We start from the raw sequence: 18,410 nt of genomic DNA on the forward strand, positions 1-18,410 counted from the left end.
GGCTTAGGGCCTCAAATTAGCCAAGGTATATCAGGTTCCTCGGGCCGCTAAGACAATCCCGGAGATCCTAGGTGACTAAGCAGCTTCTTCTCCCTTTGCAGACCCTCTGGTTTTTCTCCAGAAAGGAATGGCCTCAGAGAGGAGGTAGTAGCCGAGGTTTATAGGAGGGAAATCCGGGTTTGCTGCTCATCGGGACCACAGACTCACGGACCACTCCTTACAGGAGGCTCCCATAAAGCTAAGGCACAGATTGCCGGAGGATTGACACTAGGCCAAACCTGAGGGCCACTAGGCGGGGGTCCTGAAAGCCTCTGGCTGGAGAGGACTAAAAAGGACCTCAGCGGGAGCGGTACAAGGTCCCACGCCCCCGGATCATCCCTCCTACGATGCTAGAGGTTCTCCGGCTGACAGAAGTCGGACGCTAAGAGAAAGATTTTGCCGCTCGGCCTTGTGGGAAATGTAGTCTTTCATGAGGCAGGGCTAGAAAGGCCTTTTACAAAACTTTGGCAGGAGAAGAATAAAACACGGTGAGTATCGGAGTCCAAAACGATTGTGATGCTCACACAAACTCTGAATACACTTTCCCCTGTTTTCTTAGTCTCGGGCCGTCTCCAGAGAGGATCCAACCCCAGCCCACCTCCAACGTCCCATAGTCCTCCGCTCTGTTTGGGCCGATCTAGCTCTCTCCCGCTCGCTCTCCTCTCCGCCGCTCTGTCCAATCGTAGGTGCGTTCCCAGCAGTTCCCAGAGTGCCTTGCGTCTGCCATGGCTGCCTCCAGCTGGCGCGGGGCTGTGCTCCTACGAACCGTGTCGGGGCTCTGGCAGCCAGGTCCTGATGCCGCAAGGGAATGGATTATCCGGCTCCCCTCTCTCTTGGGCTGTCAGCGGAGGTGCGTTTCCTGTGTAGCGGGCCCGGCCTTCTCTGGCCCCCGCCTGGCTTCGGCTTCACGCCCTAATGGCCAGAACTCAGCCCTGGATTGCTTCCTCGGACTCTCTCAGCCAGACAACTCGCCTTTTCGCGTCCCCGCTGTGTCGGTGCACAGAGGTAAAAAACGCAGATAGGTTTGTCCGCGACTGTCACGGCTTTAGCACAGCAAGTCCTGTGTTAGGAAGACCCCTCAGCCTCTGGGGCTATCATCTTTGGCTCTGTATTGTAGAAAACGATCTTGAGGACCCGAGAGATAGAGGCGAGCAGTGAAGGATCTCACAGGGAGGAGATACTAGGTTCTAAGAGTTTTCGAGCTAGAAGGAACCGATCTAGTCCCAACCAACGACGCCCACAAAGACGCCACAAATTGAAGAGCCACAGGCATGGCAGAGTTGTGGCTGTCTCTCCCAACATGGGGTGCAAACTCGACCCCAAAGTGTCCCATCTACTTATCAAGACACGGAGTTACAGTTGGTCCTTGAACAACTGGGGACAGAGATATTAAAGACGCTGAACCCGCGCAATCGAAAGTCCTTGTATAATGTATTATTGGCCCTCCATATATGCAGTTCCGTACATACCCACAATTCCAGATCCAAGGATTCAACCAAGTGCAGAAACCAACATTTAATGGGGGGGGGGGGGCGCGGAATCCTGTGTGTAAGTGGACCAGCCCAGTTCAAACCCATGTTGTTTAAGGGTCAACTATAAATAGCACTCTCTATTCTTAAAGTAGCATAGACTAGAGGCTGAACACAGAAACTGGTCATTGCGATGCAGAGTCATAGGAGCGAATACCGAAAGACTGAGAAAGCTTGCAGACCTTTCATAGTACCCTTAGTAGGGTGAGACAGCTGAGGGGATTTCTGGCTTTATCTGGTATGGTGATATTTTCACACATGTGCATACATTTACTGGGCACAACTACACAATATGATTGCACAAGGTTATTGAGTGCCAGGTGTTGTGCTGAGATGTTTTACACAACTGTCAGTTGTCAAAAGACAGTAATTAAGTACCATTTTTAGCATTTCTGTTTTACATGTGACAAAACGAGAAAATTTGATAAAGGCATATAAACAAACTAATACGCAAACAAAATCTCAAAGCCAGGTCTCGACTTCAACCTGGCGCACTAATCTCTTATCCATACTCTTTTTGTGGACAGGTAGGGCTGTGTACCTGGTGGGGGATCCAGATTGCACTGTTTCTCACTCCCCTCCTGTCCCCTCATGCAGATGAGCAAGATCTCCTCTTGGTCCATCGCCCCGACATGCCTGAGAACCCCCGAGTCCTACGAGTGGTCCTCCTGGGTGCCCCAAATGCAGGGAAGTCTACACTCTCCAACCAGCTGCTGGGCCGAAAAGTACGCTGCATCCTTGACCCTTCCCCCTCCCCTTTTCATTTCTCACGTCTTACTGTGCCTTCGTGGATTGTTCCAGAGGGATCCAGGACCTCACTTGGGATTTCTTTCTTCCTGGCAGGTGTTCCCTGTCTCTAGGAAAGTGCACACCACTCGCAGTCAAGCTCTGGGGGTCATCACAGAGAAAGAGACCCAGGTGGTGGGTACTTGCAATGAATGTCCAGCAAACAGGACAGAGGGTGAAGCCAAGACAGTCTCCCTTAACGATTGCACCCTTCAAAAATGATTTTTAGATTCACTTTTCTTAGGGAAGGGGGCGCTTCTTCCTTTAGACCTGGAGCAGTTCTCTCTCTTGCCTTACCCCTCTGGTATCTAGTCACAGAGGTCTCATTGCCTCTTTACTGCTTCCTAATATTCCATATATTCACAGTTGTCCTTCTCCTCCTGGATCCTGCGTATTGACAATAGTAAAACAGCTGGAGGATAAAAATCTAAAGTCAGCTCAGCCAAGAAGTGGGGGCAGGCTCCTGACATCAAGGGTGGATGGCTTTTCACTCCCCAGTCATAATCTTTCCTCCTGGGGTTGGGGACCTGGGCATCTCTTTCCTGATTTTAGATTCTACTTGACACACCTGGCCTCATCAGCCCTGCTAAACAGAAAAGGTAACAGCTGGGGGAACAGGGAGTCATTGGGGGGAAAGGTGTTGAAGAGAGATTGGGGAGATTCCATCCTAGGGGCTGGGAAACCCCCTTGTCACACCCCACCCCTCCTCAGGAATGCATCACTCACCAGACCCTTGCTGACCTATGTGTGTCTGTCCCTTAGACACCATCTGGAGCTCTCTTTGTTGGAAGATCCGTGGAAGAGCATGGAATCGGCTGACCTGGGTTAGGCTCAGGCTAGGAATCTGAGACCCAGTTTACATGATCATGGCCTGTCATTCCTGGTAGCTTGGGGGGTTGGGGGTTGGCCAGATCCCATACCCTGGAAGTTTTTTTGGGGGGGTGGGGGAAAGGGTGATCATAACCTTGTCCTCCTCCATACACTGCCGACTTCCAGTTGTGGTACTTGTGGATGTCTCAGACAAGTGGACTCGGAACCAGCTCAGTCCCCAGCTGCTCCGGTGCTTGACCCAGTTTTCCCACGTCCCCAGCATCCTTGTCATGAACAAGGTGAGCCCCACCTACCTGAGGAAGGGGTCTGCTTCAAGGCCCCCATCTCACTGACTACAGTCTTCTGCCCATCGCCCACCCTTAGGTTGATTGCCTGAAGCAGAAGTCCGTTCTCCTAGAGCTCACAGCCGCCCTCACTGAAGGTGTAGTCAACGGCAAGAAGCTCAAAACGAGGCAGGCCTTGCGCTCACAGCCGGGCACCCATTGCCCTAGCCCAGCAGCTCAGGGCCCAGACCTGCAGCCTGCGAGAGACCCTCAGCGGATGGGCTGGCCCCACTTCCAGGAAATCTTCATGTTGTCAGCCCTAAGCCAGGAGGATGTAAAAACACTGAAGGTCAGTTAGCCTGGCCCTTGGTGTCCACCAGGTGAAGACAAGCCTCAGAGTTCCTCCTGGAAGTAAGAGTGAGAGGGAAGTCCCACTTGGGACTGATATGCTGACATCTTCCCTCTCTGCCCATAGCAATACCTCCTGGCACAGGCCCAGCCAGGGCCCTGGGAGTTCCACAGTGAGGTCCTCACCAGCCAGACACCTGAGGAGATCTGTGCCAACATGATCCGAGAGAAGCTCCTGGAGTACCTGCCCAAGGAGGTGCCCTACAACATACAGCAGGTGTGGGCACCGGGAGGGGTCCAGGGGCTCCACCTGGAGCAGGACAGCTAGGTCCCCAAGAGCAGGGCTAGGGGACCTGCTGACCAGTCACAATGTCTCCATGTGCAGAAAACAGAGGTCTGGGATGAAGGGCCAAGCGGGGAGCTGGTGATCGAGCAGAAGCTTCTGGTGCCCAAAGAATCTCACATGGTGAGCAGGGCTGGGCTTGGAGGAGGGACCAGGACTGTTAGGCAGGGGTTCTTCCCGACTGCCTGATAGCCAGCTCACGGCCCTCTCTTTTACCCCACCCTCAGAAGATCCTGATTGGTCCAAAGGGGTACCTGATCGCTCAGATCGCACAGGAGGTGGGCCGTGACCTCATGAACATTTTCCTGTGTGAAGTTCAGCTCCGGCTGTCTGTGAAACTCATCAAGTGACCACCCTCCGCTGTCTTTTCCAAGGCGTCCCCGCCCAAGCTGCTGGCGGGAGCCACTGACCAGAACTGCCTGCAGGGCATGGGGCTAGGCATGGACACCGACAGGCTGACCAACTGCTGGCTGGCCTGGCCAAGTCTGCACCACATCTGCCGAGTCATGCCTTCCTGCTGGAGGAAGGAACCTGCCTTAGCTGGGTTCCCAGGTGGTTCCTCTGCCTGGGGCTATAGCTACTTGGGTCTTAGAAGCTGGCCCTTTGGTGCAGAGCACTGCTTCCCACTGGCTTTGGGCCCAGAGTCTCTGTGTTGCCAGTTGTTGGCAAAGAGGGGAACTTTCCTCTCTCCGCTCAGTTCGTCCACCTCGAGCTGTGTAAGGACCCATGTGTCCTGAGTGAGATAGTGCTGCCCATCTACTCCTCAAGTCCTTGATCCCTGCCACCCCACCCCATCTCCAGTCTCAACTGTGAATAAAGTTCAAAGACAAACATTCTGGTTCTCATCTTTATTTCTTTAGAACAGGAAAGAGAAAACTCACCCATTCCCTCACCCCCACCCCGTGGTCTGAGCTGGAGCCTCCCTCCCTTTGGTAGTCTGCTCCAGGGATCCGAGCAATCTTCTTGGCACGTTTTCTGGGTGCAGCAAGAGAACCGTTACCATTACTAAACTCAGTAATGGTAACGGTTTCCTCGCCATCCCCAAGTGCCCTGGCGGTCGGCAGGCTGTGATAGGCTGAGCAGTGAGCGTGGTGGGCTTACAGCAACCCCTGGCCTCCTCCGCTGGCTCCAGAGCTGGGAGCACCCGGACTAGTACATCATCTATACTGTAGTGTCTCATCGCAAACTTACAGTATATGATGATATCCCAGTCAGGGCCCTGCGGGAGGCGCAGGGAGCATGGCTCAGAGAACACGGGGGCAGAGAGAGCCAGGCACTGGGGGCGGAGCAGGACAGGGCCAGGCTGGACACAGAGCTCCCCACTCCCTGGGAGACGTATTGACTCTGTGGTCAAGGATACCCTGAAGGGGACTGATCCAAAGAGCCTTTCAGAGCTAGGGTCTGTTGAGAACTCCTTAGGGACCCAGCGCTGGTGTGAAACAAGCCAGAGATCACAAGGAAGCTGAAGATTCCCTCTGATCAGACCCACAAGCAAACAAAGCCAGAGGAGGAACACTTACCTGGAGCTGAAACTGCAGACCAAGGAGGCCTTTAGAAGTAGGGAGGCCCTGTCCCTGCCTCTTCACACAAGTTGCTCCCTTTTTAATGCACCGGCTGGCCCCTCCCCTTGGGTGGGGTACTTTTCCCGGGCTCTGGAAGGCTCTATCTCTTAACCCTTTCCTTTCTAGTCTCCTTGGACTGAGGATCACTGGCCCTTCTTCCTATTAGGCCCTTTGTCACATATTCTTTTATGGAACTTGTTAAGCCTAGGAGCCACCCTCCACTCTCATCCCCATGAAACTGGTCACCCATCTGCTGGGAGGAGAAAAAAAAACAACCTCACCCCAGCCATACTTCAGGGCTTAATTACTGATCAGAGCCCTGGGAAAGTAGTGGTGGTGGGTTCTGGTGTTAGGAATGTAAAGAATACTCCTGCCAATGCAGAAGACTTAAGAGACAAGGGTTCCATCCCTGGGTTGGGAAGTTCCCCTGGAGAAGGGAATGGCAACCCACTCCTATATTCTTGCCTGGAGAATTTCAAGGACAGAGGAGCCTGGCAGGCTACAGTCCATGGGATCACAAAGAGTTGAACACGACTGAAGTGACTAAGCATGAGTGTTAGTTTGAATCTCTGTAAGGCAGGGAGGGTCCTGACAGCTGGATCTTGGGGCAAGCTCTGACCTAAATTCCAGTCCCCAGGCCCCTTCTAGGTTTCTGCTGAGCCTGAGGCCAGAACCCTTGCCAACCTCTGCCGTGGCAAGGTCCTGTAAGTGGAGGGGTCCTCTGCTAGAAGACATGAGGGCAACTGAATCCCAAGCTCACGTGGGAGCCAGCCTAGGAATGGGTAGGGGCCTGTTCTTCAAAGCTCAGGCCCCCTAGGGTGACAGCCTGGCGGTACTGGTTCTCTGCCTCTGGGGAAGCTGAGACTCTTGGGGTAGCAGCTTCTCCAAGCGGGGCCTCTGTGACTTGGACTCCCATGCTGGGGAACACGTGGGCCCCTCTGCTTCCTCTCCTTCCTCCCTCCTAGACCATCTGGTGTGTGTGCTGGGAGGCAGTTACACCCCTCTGTGGGGGGCAGATGAGGCCAAGATGGGGAATGAGAGGGAGAGACTCAACCTGCTTTGGTTTCTTGGAGATATTTTACCCCCTGTCACAGAACCTTGGCACATGCTCTTCCCTCCTTTCTTGTCTCATTCACTCCTGTTCTCTGTTTAGATCTTGAAGTGTCATCTCTGCAGGGAAGTCTTCCCTGGCTAAATTCCCCTGTTGCAGGCTCACCTATTTGTGTGGTTATTCACATTAAGCAAATTTCCACAAGGGCCTGCTTTATTCACTGTTTCTCTACCACAATGAAAGTGAAAGTGTTAGTCACTCAGTCATGTCTGACTGTTTTTGACCCCATGGACAGAGGACCCCATGGGCAGTCTGTAGCTCGCCAGGCTCCTCTGTCCCTGGGATTCTCCAGGCAAGATTACTGGAGTGGGTTGCCATTCCCTTCTCCATGGATCTTCCCAACCCAGGGATTGAACCCGGGTCTCCTGCATTGCAGGTGGATTCTCTACTGTCTGAGCCACTAAGGAAGCCCCTCTACCACAAAGCAGTGACTAAATAAACATTCATGTCGAATGACTGATGTCATGTGGGGGAGGGGAGAGATTTTGACCTGAGGAGGCAGACAGACAAAGCTGTGACTCTCTCAGGCAAGTCATTTTCTTGGACAATCCCCATTCTGTTTTGTAAAAGGGAATGATAGCAGTCCCCAGTTTGCAGAGTCGTGAAAGCCAAGTGATGAGCTGCGGTCAAGCACTCAGCATAGTTCTAGTCCTGGCCCACAGGGGCTTTGCTGTTGTTTAGTTGTTAAGTTGTGTCTGACTCTTTTTGACCCCATGGACTGTAGCCCTCCAGGCTCCTCTGTCCATGGAATTCTCCAGGCAAGAACACTGGAGTGGGTTGCCATTTCCTTCTCCAGGAGATCTTCCCGATCCAGGGATCAAACCCCAGTCTCCTGCATTGCAGCCAGATTCTTTACTGCAGAACCACCAGGGAAGCCTTTAAACAAGTTAATTTCCAACTCATGCTCTGCCCCCAGGGGCTCACTGATGACCACAGGTGAATCCTGTTGTTGAACATCTGAAAACTCATCAAATACTCTCGAAAGCAGCTGGAGGCCATTGAGGACGTCCAGGTTTAGAGATAACAGGCCTCAGGTGACAGCCCCGATTCCACTGTTCCAGCTATGTGACTCTGGATCCAGTGCTCCTCTCTTCAGTTTCCCCATATGTAAGATGGGTGCTTTCCACACTGACCTCACGTGGCGGTTACAAGGATTAAGTGAGCGCTCGTGTCAAACTGGACATGGAACAACAGACTGGTTCCAAATCGGGAAAGGAGTAGGTCTAGGCTGTATATTGTCACTCTGCTTATTTAACTTACATGCAGAGTACATCATGCGAAATGCCAGACTGGATAAAGCACAAGCTGGAATCAAGATTGCCGGGAGAAATATCAATAACCTCAGATATGCAGATGACACCATCTTTAAGGAAGAAAGTGAAGAAGAACTAAAGAGCCTCTTGATGAAAGTGAAAGAGGAGAGTGAAAAAGTTGGCTTAAAACTCAACATTCAGAAAACCAAGATCATGGCATCTGGTCCCATCACTCCATGGCAAATAGATGGCGAAACAATGGAAACAGTGACAGTTTATTTTTTGGGGTTCCCAAATCACTGCAGTTGGTGACTGCAGCAGTGAAATTAAAAGACGCTTGCTCCTTGGAAGAAAAGTTATGACCAACCTAGACAGCATATTAAAAAGCGGAGACATTATTTTCCCAACAAAGTCCGTCTAGTCAAGTCGTGGTTTTTCCAGTACTCATGTAAGGATGTGAGAGTTGGACCATAAAGAAAGCTGAGCACAGAAGAATTGATGCTTTTAAACTGTGGTGTTGGAAAAGATTCTTGAGACAAGTCTCTTGGACTGCAAGGAAATCCAACCAGTCCATCCTAAAGGAAATCAGTCCTGAATATTCATTGGAAGGACTAATGCTGAAGCTGAAACTCCAATACTTTGGCCACCTGATGTGAAGAACTGACTCATTGGAAAAGACCCTGATGCTGGGAAAGATTGAAGACAGGAGGAGAAGGGGATGACAGAGGATGAGATAGTTGGATGGCATCACGACTCGATGGACATGAGTTTGGCTAAGCTCAGGGGGTTGGTAATGGACAGGGGAAGTCTGGTGTGTTGCGGTCCATGGAGTCTCAAAGAGTCGGACATGACTGAGTGACTGAACTGAACACATCAAACATCCAGATCAGAGCCCAGCACCCATGAGCCCCTGTCAACTTTCCTCCCTCCTTCCCCATCTCACTCGCTTGCTGTGAGACGGCAGGCTAAGTGCCACATTTCCGAAACTTTGGCAGTCATATACATCTTACCAAGTTGCAAGAATTAAGTGAGAAGTGTGGGTGAGAAGTCTTCACAGACCCAGGTGCTTTACCCAGTGAGGAATTCCCCTTGTCTACTCCTGCCTTTCTGGACCCTCACTTCTGGTCCTGTGACCCTACAGATAGTCCAGGCTCCCTTCCCAGAGTCAAGGCTTCAGGCACTAGGGCCAAATTCAGGCCACTCACTGCCTAGGTTTCTATTTAGACCTTGGGGGCCAAGTCCAAGGGTGAGCATGGACAGAACTCAGGGATCCTGGAGGTAGTGGAGAGAGATATCTCCACCAGCCAGAGACCTTGTGACTGCGGCCCCGAGCTGGGGTGGAGGGTGCTGCCATCAGGGTGTGGGCTGGCAGAGAGTCTGAGCCTGGGTGGGGTAGTTTGATTAGCAGACTCGAGGCTATCAGGGGTGGGGGCCTTTCTTCTTATCAGGAGCTTGCAGGGGCCCCAGTAGAAGCTGAGGACACTTTGTTCTGAGGGCTGTCTCCTGGATGGCTGCTTTTCCATCCCTCTGCCTCCATACAGCCTTGAGGGGAGTTAGAGCAGGGTCCTTCTCCCTTTCTGCAGGTCACAGAAACCCCTGGCAACCAGCATAGGGTTGGGGAATTCATTTCTGGTCCTTGGGCCAAGGCTTGTATGTTAACTGCTTTTGCTTCAGACTGCGAGCTTCAGGGCTCTCCTGAGACCCAAGGTGGGCTGGTCTGGGACCTTTCAAAGTCTGGTTCCGATTCCCGCCACTGCAGCTTTTAACCTTTGACTCGTATTTTGGCTTTCTTTGGATGAAGTTCTGAAACCATATGCTGAGTGATGAAATTAAGGATGGTCAGATCTGCAAGAGTGCTTCAAAATCATGGGTCCAAGTCCCTCTTTTCTACAGAAGAGGAAACTCAGGCCCAGAGGAGGGGCGGGTATCACCCAAAGCCTCAGGGTCCCCTCCACTTCACAGCATCATGGGACACAGAACCCTATGAGAAACAGGCAGGCAGGAGCCGGTACCCACAGACACAGACATACAGTCTCACAAACAGATGTACACGGCACACAAGTATGATGCCTGCATAGACACACAACACACAGATATACACATTTTAAAAAAATGGACTCAGCTAGTAGAATTACTCTTAATTTCCTCTCGGTTGTTTTACTAAGTTTCGTAAAACTGGCAGTTTTGTACAAAGATACAAGAAGGCCAAAATATGTCATTCAATGTTTCACAGCACAGAGAGTTAGCAGCAAAGCTCATCTTAGAACCAAGGACTTTGAGAAGTTCCAGGAAATTCTGGCTCCCTGTATTGCTTTAGAAACAGGAGGCTCAAAGCAAGAGCCTGGTGTGGTTCTAGGAGTTTCACAGATGTGACAAGAAAAGCTAGAAAACTGAGCAAATCCTTACTTTCCGCATTGGGCTTGCAATCTGGGACTTTGCTGGAGATTCCTGTCGGTGATTGCCTTTTATTCCGACTTTGTTTCATCTTGACTGGCCTGTGAAGCTTCTCCTAACCCTCCCTGATGATTGCCCCTGTGTCCAGGCTTGGACCTGCTCTGTCTTCCTCATCAGACTGTGAGAATTCATCTGATCCTTTATTTGTCCCATAACGACTCTGCAAGTGGGCACCTTGTCTGATTCTTCTCTGTGGCCCCAGCACCCTTCATGGGCCTTATCCTGGGAAGTGCTCAGAAAAACCCTTACACTGAAGAGATGCCCCGCAGACAATGGGCAGTATATGGTAACGTTCTCAACACGTTCCCTTACACGCTCTAAGCCTGTTGGCCCCACAAGCTGAGCAACGAACTCAGGTGTGGCGGGTCCTAGCATTGGCTTCCCTGGGGGCTTTGCCACTGTCCATCAGCCTCCAAAAGATGACTGCCTGCCAATGTTATAAAAGAGAAACTGAAACTCCAGGAGGAAACTCAGAGTCCTGGGTCACACGGTAGTCAGGAAAAGAGGCAGGACAGCAACCCGCTCTCCAAACTCTAGATCCCTGGCTCCAGGCCCAAAGCTGCTATGAATGAGGTTGATTTTGTGTGTGCATCTGTGGGGCCTCTCAGACTCTCAGACGCAATGGAATCAGACCTGACCTTTGCCGCTTACCTACTGAGCGCATGGCTTGCTTCTTCTCTCCGGATGAGCCTCAGCCTCCTCGTCCCTAAACTGGGGCCGACCTTGGGAATACTCAGTGAAAGAGTGTATGGGGAGCTCCCAACGAAGCTGGGATTCCCTCCCGGCTTCTGCTTCCTCAGATCCTCCCACCCATCCCACCCCTAGTTTAGCCTCTTCCACACCTACTCTTGGTCACCTCCAATCCACCAACATTCCTCTCTCCTTTCTCGGACCTCCTGTGGCTCCTGAAGTGGGCCCTCACATGGAGCTCACTGCCCTGGACTCACAGTCAGGTCATCTGCCGCTTGAACCAGGGCCTCAGCCTGTATGTTTCAGGGGTCATGTCTCAGAAGTCTTTAACTTTTCTTCCTGACCACCAGTCCAAGACTGACGCAGAGCCAGAGGGAAAAGCATGGCATTGTATCCATCGGAGTCCCGGCTCCGCCCCACCCAACTCATGGAAACTTGCCTTCCTTAGTAAAACGGGCTTAAAACGCCATCTTTTTCATGACTATAGTACAGATGAAATGAGACAGTAAAGGTGAAAATTTCTAACCGAGAGCCTGGCTCATCTGTAACAGGAGATCAGCGAAGCGAACGCCAGGCTCCTTCCCTTCAGGCTTTGCATGGCTTTTCCTGCTCCTGCTCGTCCTCCCCTGGGGGCCGTGTTTAGCTGAGGCCTGCGTGCTCACTCACATACCTGCCAGGTACGCATGGGAGCTCACACCTGCCCAGGCTCACATTGAGGAAGAAATAGAAACTTCCTAGCCCATGCCTCCCTGGCTCAGTTCATTAGCTCCCAGTTTCCTTGGTCAGTGGGAGGCCCCATGTCCAGACTCAGGCCACGCCCACTTCTGTCTCCTGGCACCGTCCTGAAGGTGGCTGTTGGGTGGGGAAGGATCTCCAGGGAGCCTGGGTGTTGCTCCGTCTTCAAATCCTTCCCGCCATCAGCCTGGCCCCTGCCTCCCTCCCTCCTTACCAGGACAACCTCTCTGCTTCACAGCTGCTGTGAAAGAGATAGGCAGCCTGGATTATCAGGCCAGAGGAGGCTCCCCATGGCAGCCCCCATCTCCACCCTGGCAAAGGTTCCAGGGCTTAACCCCCTCTGTGCTGGGTCCTCAACCCAACTGAATCTGGTTCCAGGCTCTGGGTACCAGGCCTAGTTCTCCTCACTCCGGCAGGCGTGATGACTCACCCTTCCCCCCTCCCCCCATCATTGCCCCTTTCGTGCCTCCAGCATCCTTCAAGCCTCTTTTAGCAAGACCCCTGCCTTTTCCCAGGGCCCTCTGGTCATCTCCTCTGGCTAGCCACTGTCTCTGACACGAAGACTAAACAGGCCCATCTCCTGGTTAGGGGCCAGTGCAGTTCACCCAGGCCTCCCTTTCCTGAAAGTCAACAGGAAGAAGTGAAAAGAGAATAGGAGCCTCAGAGTCTGGGAGTCTGGCTTCCAGTTCTGGTTCTAGCTCAGACCCTGTGTGACCTCAGGCAAGTTTCTCCACATCCATGCCCCTTGGTGATTTCATAAAACTGAGGGCAGTAGCTCTTTTCACAGAGTTGACTTGGATTACATGAGAAAGACACACATATCATTTTAGTAATCAGTTGGAAAACAAAATTAAAATCTAAAGAAAGAAAGAAATGCCTGCAAGAGGGCTTTATAAGCCAGTTACCAAGCAAAGGTTACCAGCTCCTACATGCTAAGTGCTCACGAGGTGCTGTACTTGATGTGAACGTGAGCTCATTCAGTCCTTATAACATCCCCACTAGAGATGGCCCCAGGACTTCCCAGGTGCCTCAATAGTAAAGAATCTGTCTGCCAGTGCAGGAGATGGGAGAGTCACAGGAGATTCTGGTTCGATTCCTGGGTCAAGAAGATCCCGTGGAATAGGAAATGGCAACCCACTCCAGTATTCTCGCCTACAGAATCCCAAGAACAGAGGAGCCTGGTGGGGCTACAATTCATGGGGTCACAAAGAGTCTGACATGACTCAACACGTATGCACAACACATAGGTGGCCTCAGGCTCAATTTTGAACCTCTTCTCTTTATACCTACACTCATTCCTTTGTTGAGCTCATCTTGTCTCACAGCTTTAAATACTGTCTACACACCGAGTGACTCCCCAAGTCCTGCATCCAAGTCAAGCCTCTCCCCGACACTAATTTGTAAAGTTAATCTCCTAATTGGTGAATTTCTCTAATAGGCACCTCACACTTAACATGTTCAAAATCGAGGTCCTGATCCCACTTCAATTCTGCTCCTTCAACTATTTCTCCCATTTCCATAAATAACAGCTCCATTCTTCTAGACCAGTCAAAAAACCTTGGAGGCAATATATTCTTTTTTGTTTTTAATTTCTAAAAACACTTTATTGAGGTGTAACTGACCATAAACTGTGCTGATTAAAAATGCACACTGTGGGACTTTCCTGGTGGTCTAGCAAGTAAGACTCCTGGTGGTCTAGCAGTTAAGACTTCTACTGCAGGGGACACAGGTTTAATCCCTCATTGGGGAGCTAAGACCCCACATGCTGTGCTGGGCAGCAAAAAAAAAAAGCACAATTTGATAAGTTTGGACACATGTATACATCCACTGAGACAATTTATTCTTGAACTATTATTGAAGTACAATATATATTTTTTAAAATGCACAACTCATAAGTGAATTATTACAAAGCAAACACATCCACACACAAGCATCCGGGTCAAGAAATGGCGCATTGCCAGGAGCCTCCTGTGTCCTGTCTCTGATACTCCCCTCTTTCTCTCCAAAGGTGACTTCTATCCTGACTTCTAATGACATAGATTAGCTCTGCCTGCTTTTTTGGATGTTGTATGATGGGATGAATCCTAATCACTAGGCCACTAGGGAACTCCCAGCATTCTTGTACATATATGTGTGTGTATATCTGCTGGGGGTGGAATGATTGGGTCAAAGAGCTGCTTATGTTCAGGGGTGTGTGTGTGTGTGTGTGTGCACGCGTGCGCACTCGGTCATATTCAACTCTGTGATCCCATGGACTGTAGCCTGCCAGACTCCTCTGCCCATGGAATTTTCCAGGCAAGTGTAGGTACGGCGGCTCACTGGTAAAGAATCTGCCTACCAATGCAGGAGATGCAGGAGACTTGGATCCCTGGGTCAGGAACGTCCCCTGGAGAAAGCACATGGCAACCCGCTCCGGTGTTCTTGCCTGGAGAATCCCAGGGACAGAGGAGCCTGGAGGGCTGCAGTCCACGGCATCGGAATCAGACACAACTGAGCTCACGCACATGCACCAAGGTACTATCTTCTGTCAAGCAGGTTTTCACAGTGGTCGTATTGACGTACACTTCTTCAGGCTGTGTGTGAAGTTTCCAGTTGCTCCATATCCTGCCCTACGCTTGGTATTGTTGCTCTTTTCTATTTTAGTCATTTTGGTGGATGTGAAGTGGTATCTGTTATGGTTTGAATTTGCACTTCCTTGATGACTAATGAAGTTATGCGTGCTTGTCCCACTATTCATCACTGTGTAACAAATTATCCCCAAATTTGGAAGCTTAAATAATTAATATGGTCTGGACTTCTCTGGTGGGCCCATGGTTAAGACTCCATGCTTCTTGGAGAAGGAAATGGCAACCCACTCCAGTATTCTTGCCTGGAAAAGTCCATGGACAGAGGAGCCTGGCGGGCTGAAGTCCATGGGGTTACATGACTAAGCATGTGTGCACGAGGGTGGAGGGAGATGGGTTGGTAGCAATAAAGTGGTAGAACTAAAAAAAAAAAAAAAGATTCCATGCTTCTACCAGAAGATCCCTTGGAGGAGGGCATGGCAACCCACTTTTGCCTGGAACATCCCATGGACAGAGGAGCCTGGAGGGCTCCAGTCCATGTGGTTGCAGAGGCTTGGACACAACTTAGCACATAGCACGCTTCCATTGCAGGGGGGTATGGGTTGGATCCCTGGTCAGGAAACAGATTCTATATGCCTCGCAGCCTAAATATATACATAAATAAAAGATAAAAGCTCTTAAAAGAAGAAAGACAAATGAACAAAAACCAACAATCCTTTTGCTACCTTGCATAGTTTCGGAGGTCAGGAATTCAGGAGGTCTGCTGGGAAGAACTAGCTTGGGGTTTCTCTGGCAGATGAGGTCAGGTGGGGACTGGAGGAGCTGGGGGCTGATGGAATAGCCCTCTCTCTTCGTGTAGCTCAGGGCGTATCCATGAGGTTTGCCTGTTGGAGCTTCCTCACAGCACAGACTGCTTACAGAGTGGCTGAAGGCTTGAAGATAGAATATTCCATCAAATAAAGTGGAAGATATATTGTCTTCTATGAGCTAGTCTTGGAAGTCCCATAGGATCACTTCTGCCTTATTCTGTTCACCTAAATAGTCACAAAAGGCCACTCAGTTTCCAGGAAAGGGAGCATAGGCTCCACCTCTGACTGGAAGGACTGTCAAAGTTACACTGTAAGAGGAAGTGTAGAATGGAAATTATTGTTGCCTCTATCTTTGCCACACGTGTTTTCATGCATCTATCAGCCATTCTGTGTAGTGCTTGAGCCCATCATTTCTCTTTTCTCTGAGGGGTTGTCTTTTTTCTTCTTTGTATGCAAAATATATTCTGGGTGCTAGTTTCCCCCCTAGGTATATGTGTTATAAATATCTTTCCCCCTTATTCTGAGGTTTGCCTTCTCATACTCTCAATGGGTCCCTGTGTGTGCATATGTGTGTGTGCATGTGTGTTTATAAATTGAAATTTTTATAAGATAATTGTAGATTCATATGCAGTTGTAAGAAATAATAGATCCCTTTCACTCTTTACCCAGTTTCTCCACTGGTCATGTCTTGCAAAATTGCAGAATAATATCATAACCACAGCCAAGTATCACAGGATGTTGACCTTGATATAGTTTACCCATTTTATTCAGATTTCCTGTTTTGCTTGTGCTCACTTATGTGTGTGTATTAAGTTCTGCACAATTTTATCACCTGTGTGTACATGTAGCCACTACGATAAAAGTTACTGAACAGTTCTAGTACAAGGATCCCTAATGTTTATAATCACACCAACCCTGTCCCTACCACTGGCAGCCACTAATCCATTTCTGAAATTTTGTCATTTCAAAAATGCTATATATACCTTACACACATTAGGATGGCCACTACCAAAAAAAAAAAGAAGAAAAGAACAAATGTTGGTGAGAATGGGTAGAAATTTGAACACTTGTACACTGTTGGTAGGTGATGGGTATGTAAAAAGAAGCAACTGCTGTGGAAAAGAGTACACTGCCTCAAAAAATTACAAATAGAGAATTCCTTGGCAGTCTGGTGGTTAAGACTCAGCGCTTTTACTGCAGAGTCCATGGGTTCAATCCCTGGTCAGGGAAAAAAAACAAAACCCCAAACAATAGCTAAAACATGGAAACAATCCAAGTGCTTATCAACAGATGAATGCATAAGCAAAATGTGGTGTATACATACAATGGGATGTTGTTCAGCCTTGAGAATATTATGCTAAGTAAAAGAAGCCAGTCACAAAAGGGCAACTATTGCAAGATCTCACTTCTGTGAGGTATGTAGTCAAATTCATAGAGACAGAAAGTAGGTTGATGTTTGCCAGGGGCGGGGGACAGAGAGGGATGGGGAGTTAATGTTGAACAGGGATAGAGGTTCAGTTTTACAAAATGCAAAATGTTCTGGAAGATGGATGGCAGTCTTGGTTACATAATAATGTAAATATACTTAATACCACTGAAATGAAGGCTTAAAATTGGTTAAGATGATAAATTTTGTTATGTGTATTTTACCACAATTAAAAATAAAGGCTTTACATTAATAGTTGGAATCACATATGCAGTACATATGGACTTCCTTGGTGGCTCAGACAGTAAAGAATCTGCCTGCAATAGAGGAGACCCCAGGTTTGATCCCCGGGTCGGGAAGAATCCCTGGAGAAGGGAATGGCTGCCCACGCCAGTATTCTTGCCTGGATAATTCTCTGGACAGAGGAACTTGGCAGGTTACAGTCTATGGGGTCACAAAGAGTTGGACACAACTTAATGACTAACACTTTTACTTTCACATGTAGTACATAATATTTTGGGGTTTTTTTTGCTATGCATAATTCCTTGGAGATTAGTATGTCTTTTATTTTTTTTTAGTATGTCTTTTAATAAAGATATTCTTGATTGTTTTTATTTTTGGCTGCACCCTACGACTTGTAGGATCTCAGTACCCTGACTAGGGATTGAACCCAGGCCACTGCAATGGAAAGTGCCAGTTCTCACTGGGGAGCTCCTTCTTTTATATTTATTGATTTCTGCATTGTTTTAAAATTTTTTTGGTTATCCTAAGGTCATGACGATATTCTGTTATTTTCTATATGTTTTACCATTTTACTTTTCACATTTAGATATACAATCCATCTGGAACTGATTTTGTGTACAAGGTGAGGTTCAAGGTCAAGAATCATTTCTCCCCCAGATTTCCAGTATCTTTTATCAAAAAGACTGTCCTTTTCCCATGGCTCTGCATTGTCATTTTAGTCATAAAATAAGAGTGGGTCTATTGCTGGATTTTCTGTTCTATTCAATGTAATCACTGGTGTACTACATGCCAGGATCACAGAGTCTTAATTACTTAAAAAGGAGATGGCAGCCCACTCCAGTTGCCATGGACAATTCCATAGACAGAGGAGTCTGGCGTCTACAGTCTGTGGGGTCACACACAGTTGGACACCACTGAGCAACTAACACTTTCACTTTTTTTTATGTCTTGACGTCTAAGTTTGAATCCTCTCACTTCACTCTTTTTCAAGCTTGTCTTGATTATTCTTATTCCTTTGGCATTTCCCTATAACTTCAGAATTACTCTGTTGATTAAAAATTTCTTGGGATTTTGATTGGGATTATATTGAATTTATAGATCAATTTTAGAGAAATGGTATTGCAATACACCTTTTTTTCTTTTTGGTTGCACCGAGTGGGGCTCAGAATGGGCAAGAGGGGCAGTGAACCCGGCAGCCCCTTCGCCTTGTGTCTGCAGTGGGGCCAGGTCTCCCAGGGCTCAGATCTGGCTTCCGCACCTGGGCAATGGCTGCCCTGCTCCAGGAAGCCAAGAGGGCAAGGCCAGGGTGCTGCTGCCCCCCAGTGTCAAGGGTGGGGAAGAACAGGCAAAGTGTAGCCTTTAGGCTGAAGGGGTGTGTGGGTGCGTTCCAGTCTCTCTCCTCACAAAAGGCACAGTACAGGGCG

General features: G+C 49.3%; 1 protein-coding gene across 3 annotated transcripts; it reads left to right on the top strand.

Annotated features, from left to right (window-relative positions):
• Positions 1–745: 745 nt before the first annotated feature.
• ERAL1 (Era like 12S mitochondrial rRNA chaperone 1) lies at positions 746–4,972 on the top strand. 3 transcript variants are annotated; one of them, XM_043903220.1, is made up of 10 exons: positions 746–1,044; positions 2,166–2,293; positions 2,412–2,489; positions 2,907–2,953; positions 3,117–3,178; positions 3,351–3,463; positions 3,549–3,797; positions 3,924–4,073; positions 4,182–4,262; positions 4,367–4,972. In XM_043903220.1, exons 1-10 carry the CDS (start codon positions 765–767, stop codon positions 4,487–4,489), a joined length of 1,311 nt encoding a protein of 436 aa, XP_043759155.1. In that variant the 5' UTR covers positions 746–764; the 3' UTR covers positions 4,490–4,972. The 3 variants fall into 3 exon arrangements, with proteins under 3 accessions (XP_043759155.1, XP_043759156.1, XP_043759157.1); XM_043903221.1 differs by having other exon boundaries at positions 4,370–4,972; XM_043903222.1 differs by lacking the exon at positions 2,412–2,489.
• The last annotated feature ends 13,438 nt before the right edge of the window (positions 4,973–18,410 follow it).

The sequence above is a fragment of the Cervus elaphus genome, chromosome 5, assembly GCF_910594005.1.
Source record: "Cervus elaphus chromosome 5, mCerEla1.1, whole genome shotgun sequence".
Lineage (NCBI taxonomy): Eukaryota > Metazoa > Chordata > Mammalia > Artiodactyla > Cervidae > Cervus > Cervus elaphus.

Bases quoted from the DNA above. Each gene is read 5' to 3' on its own strand.
- ERAL1 (XM_043903220.1), top strand. From the start codon at position 765: ATGGCTGCCTCCAGCTGGCGCGGGGCTGTGCTCCTACGAACCGTGTCG. The intron at 1,045-2,165 runs GTAAAAAACGCA...CCCCTCATGCAG, and splicing joins CGCTGTGTCGGTGCACAGAG to ATGAGCAAGATCTCCTCTTG. The intron at 4,263-4,366 runs GTGAGCAGGGCT...CCCCACCCTCAG, and splicing joins TGCCCAAAGAATCTCACATG to AAGATCCTGATTGGTCCAAA.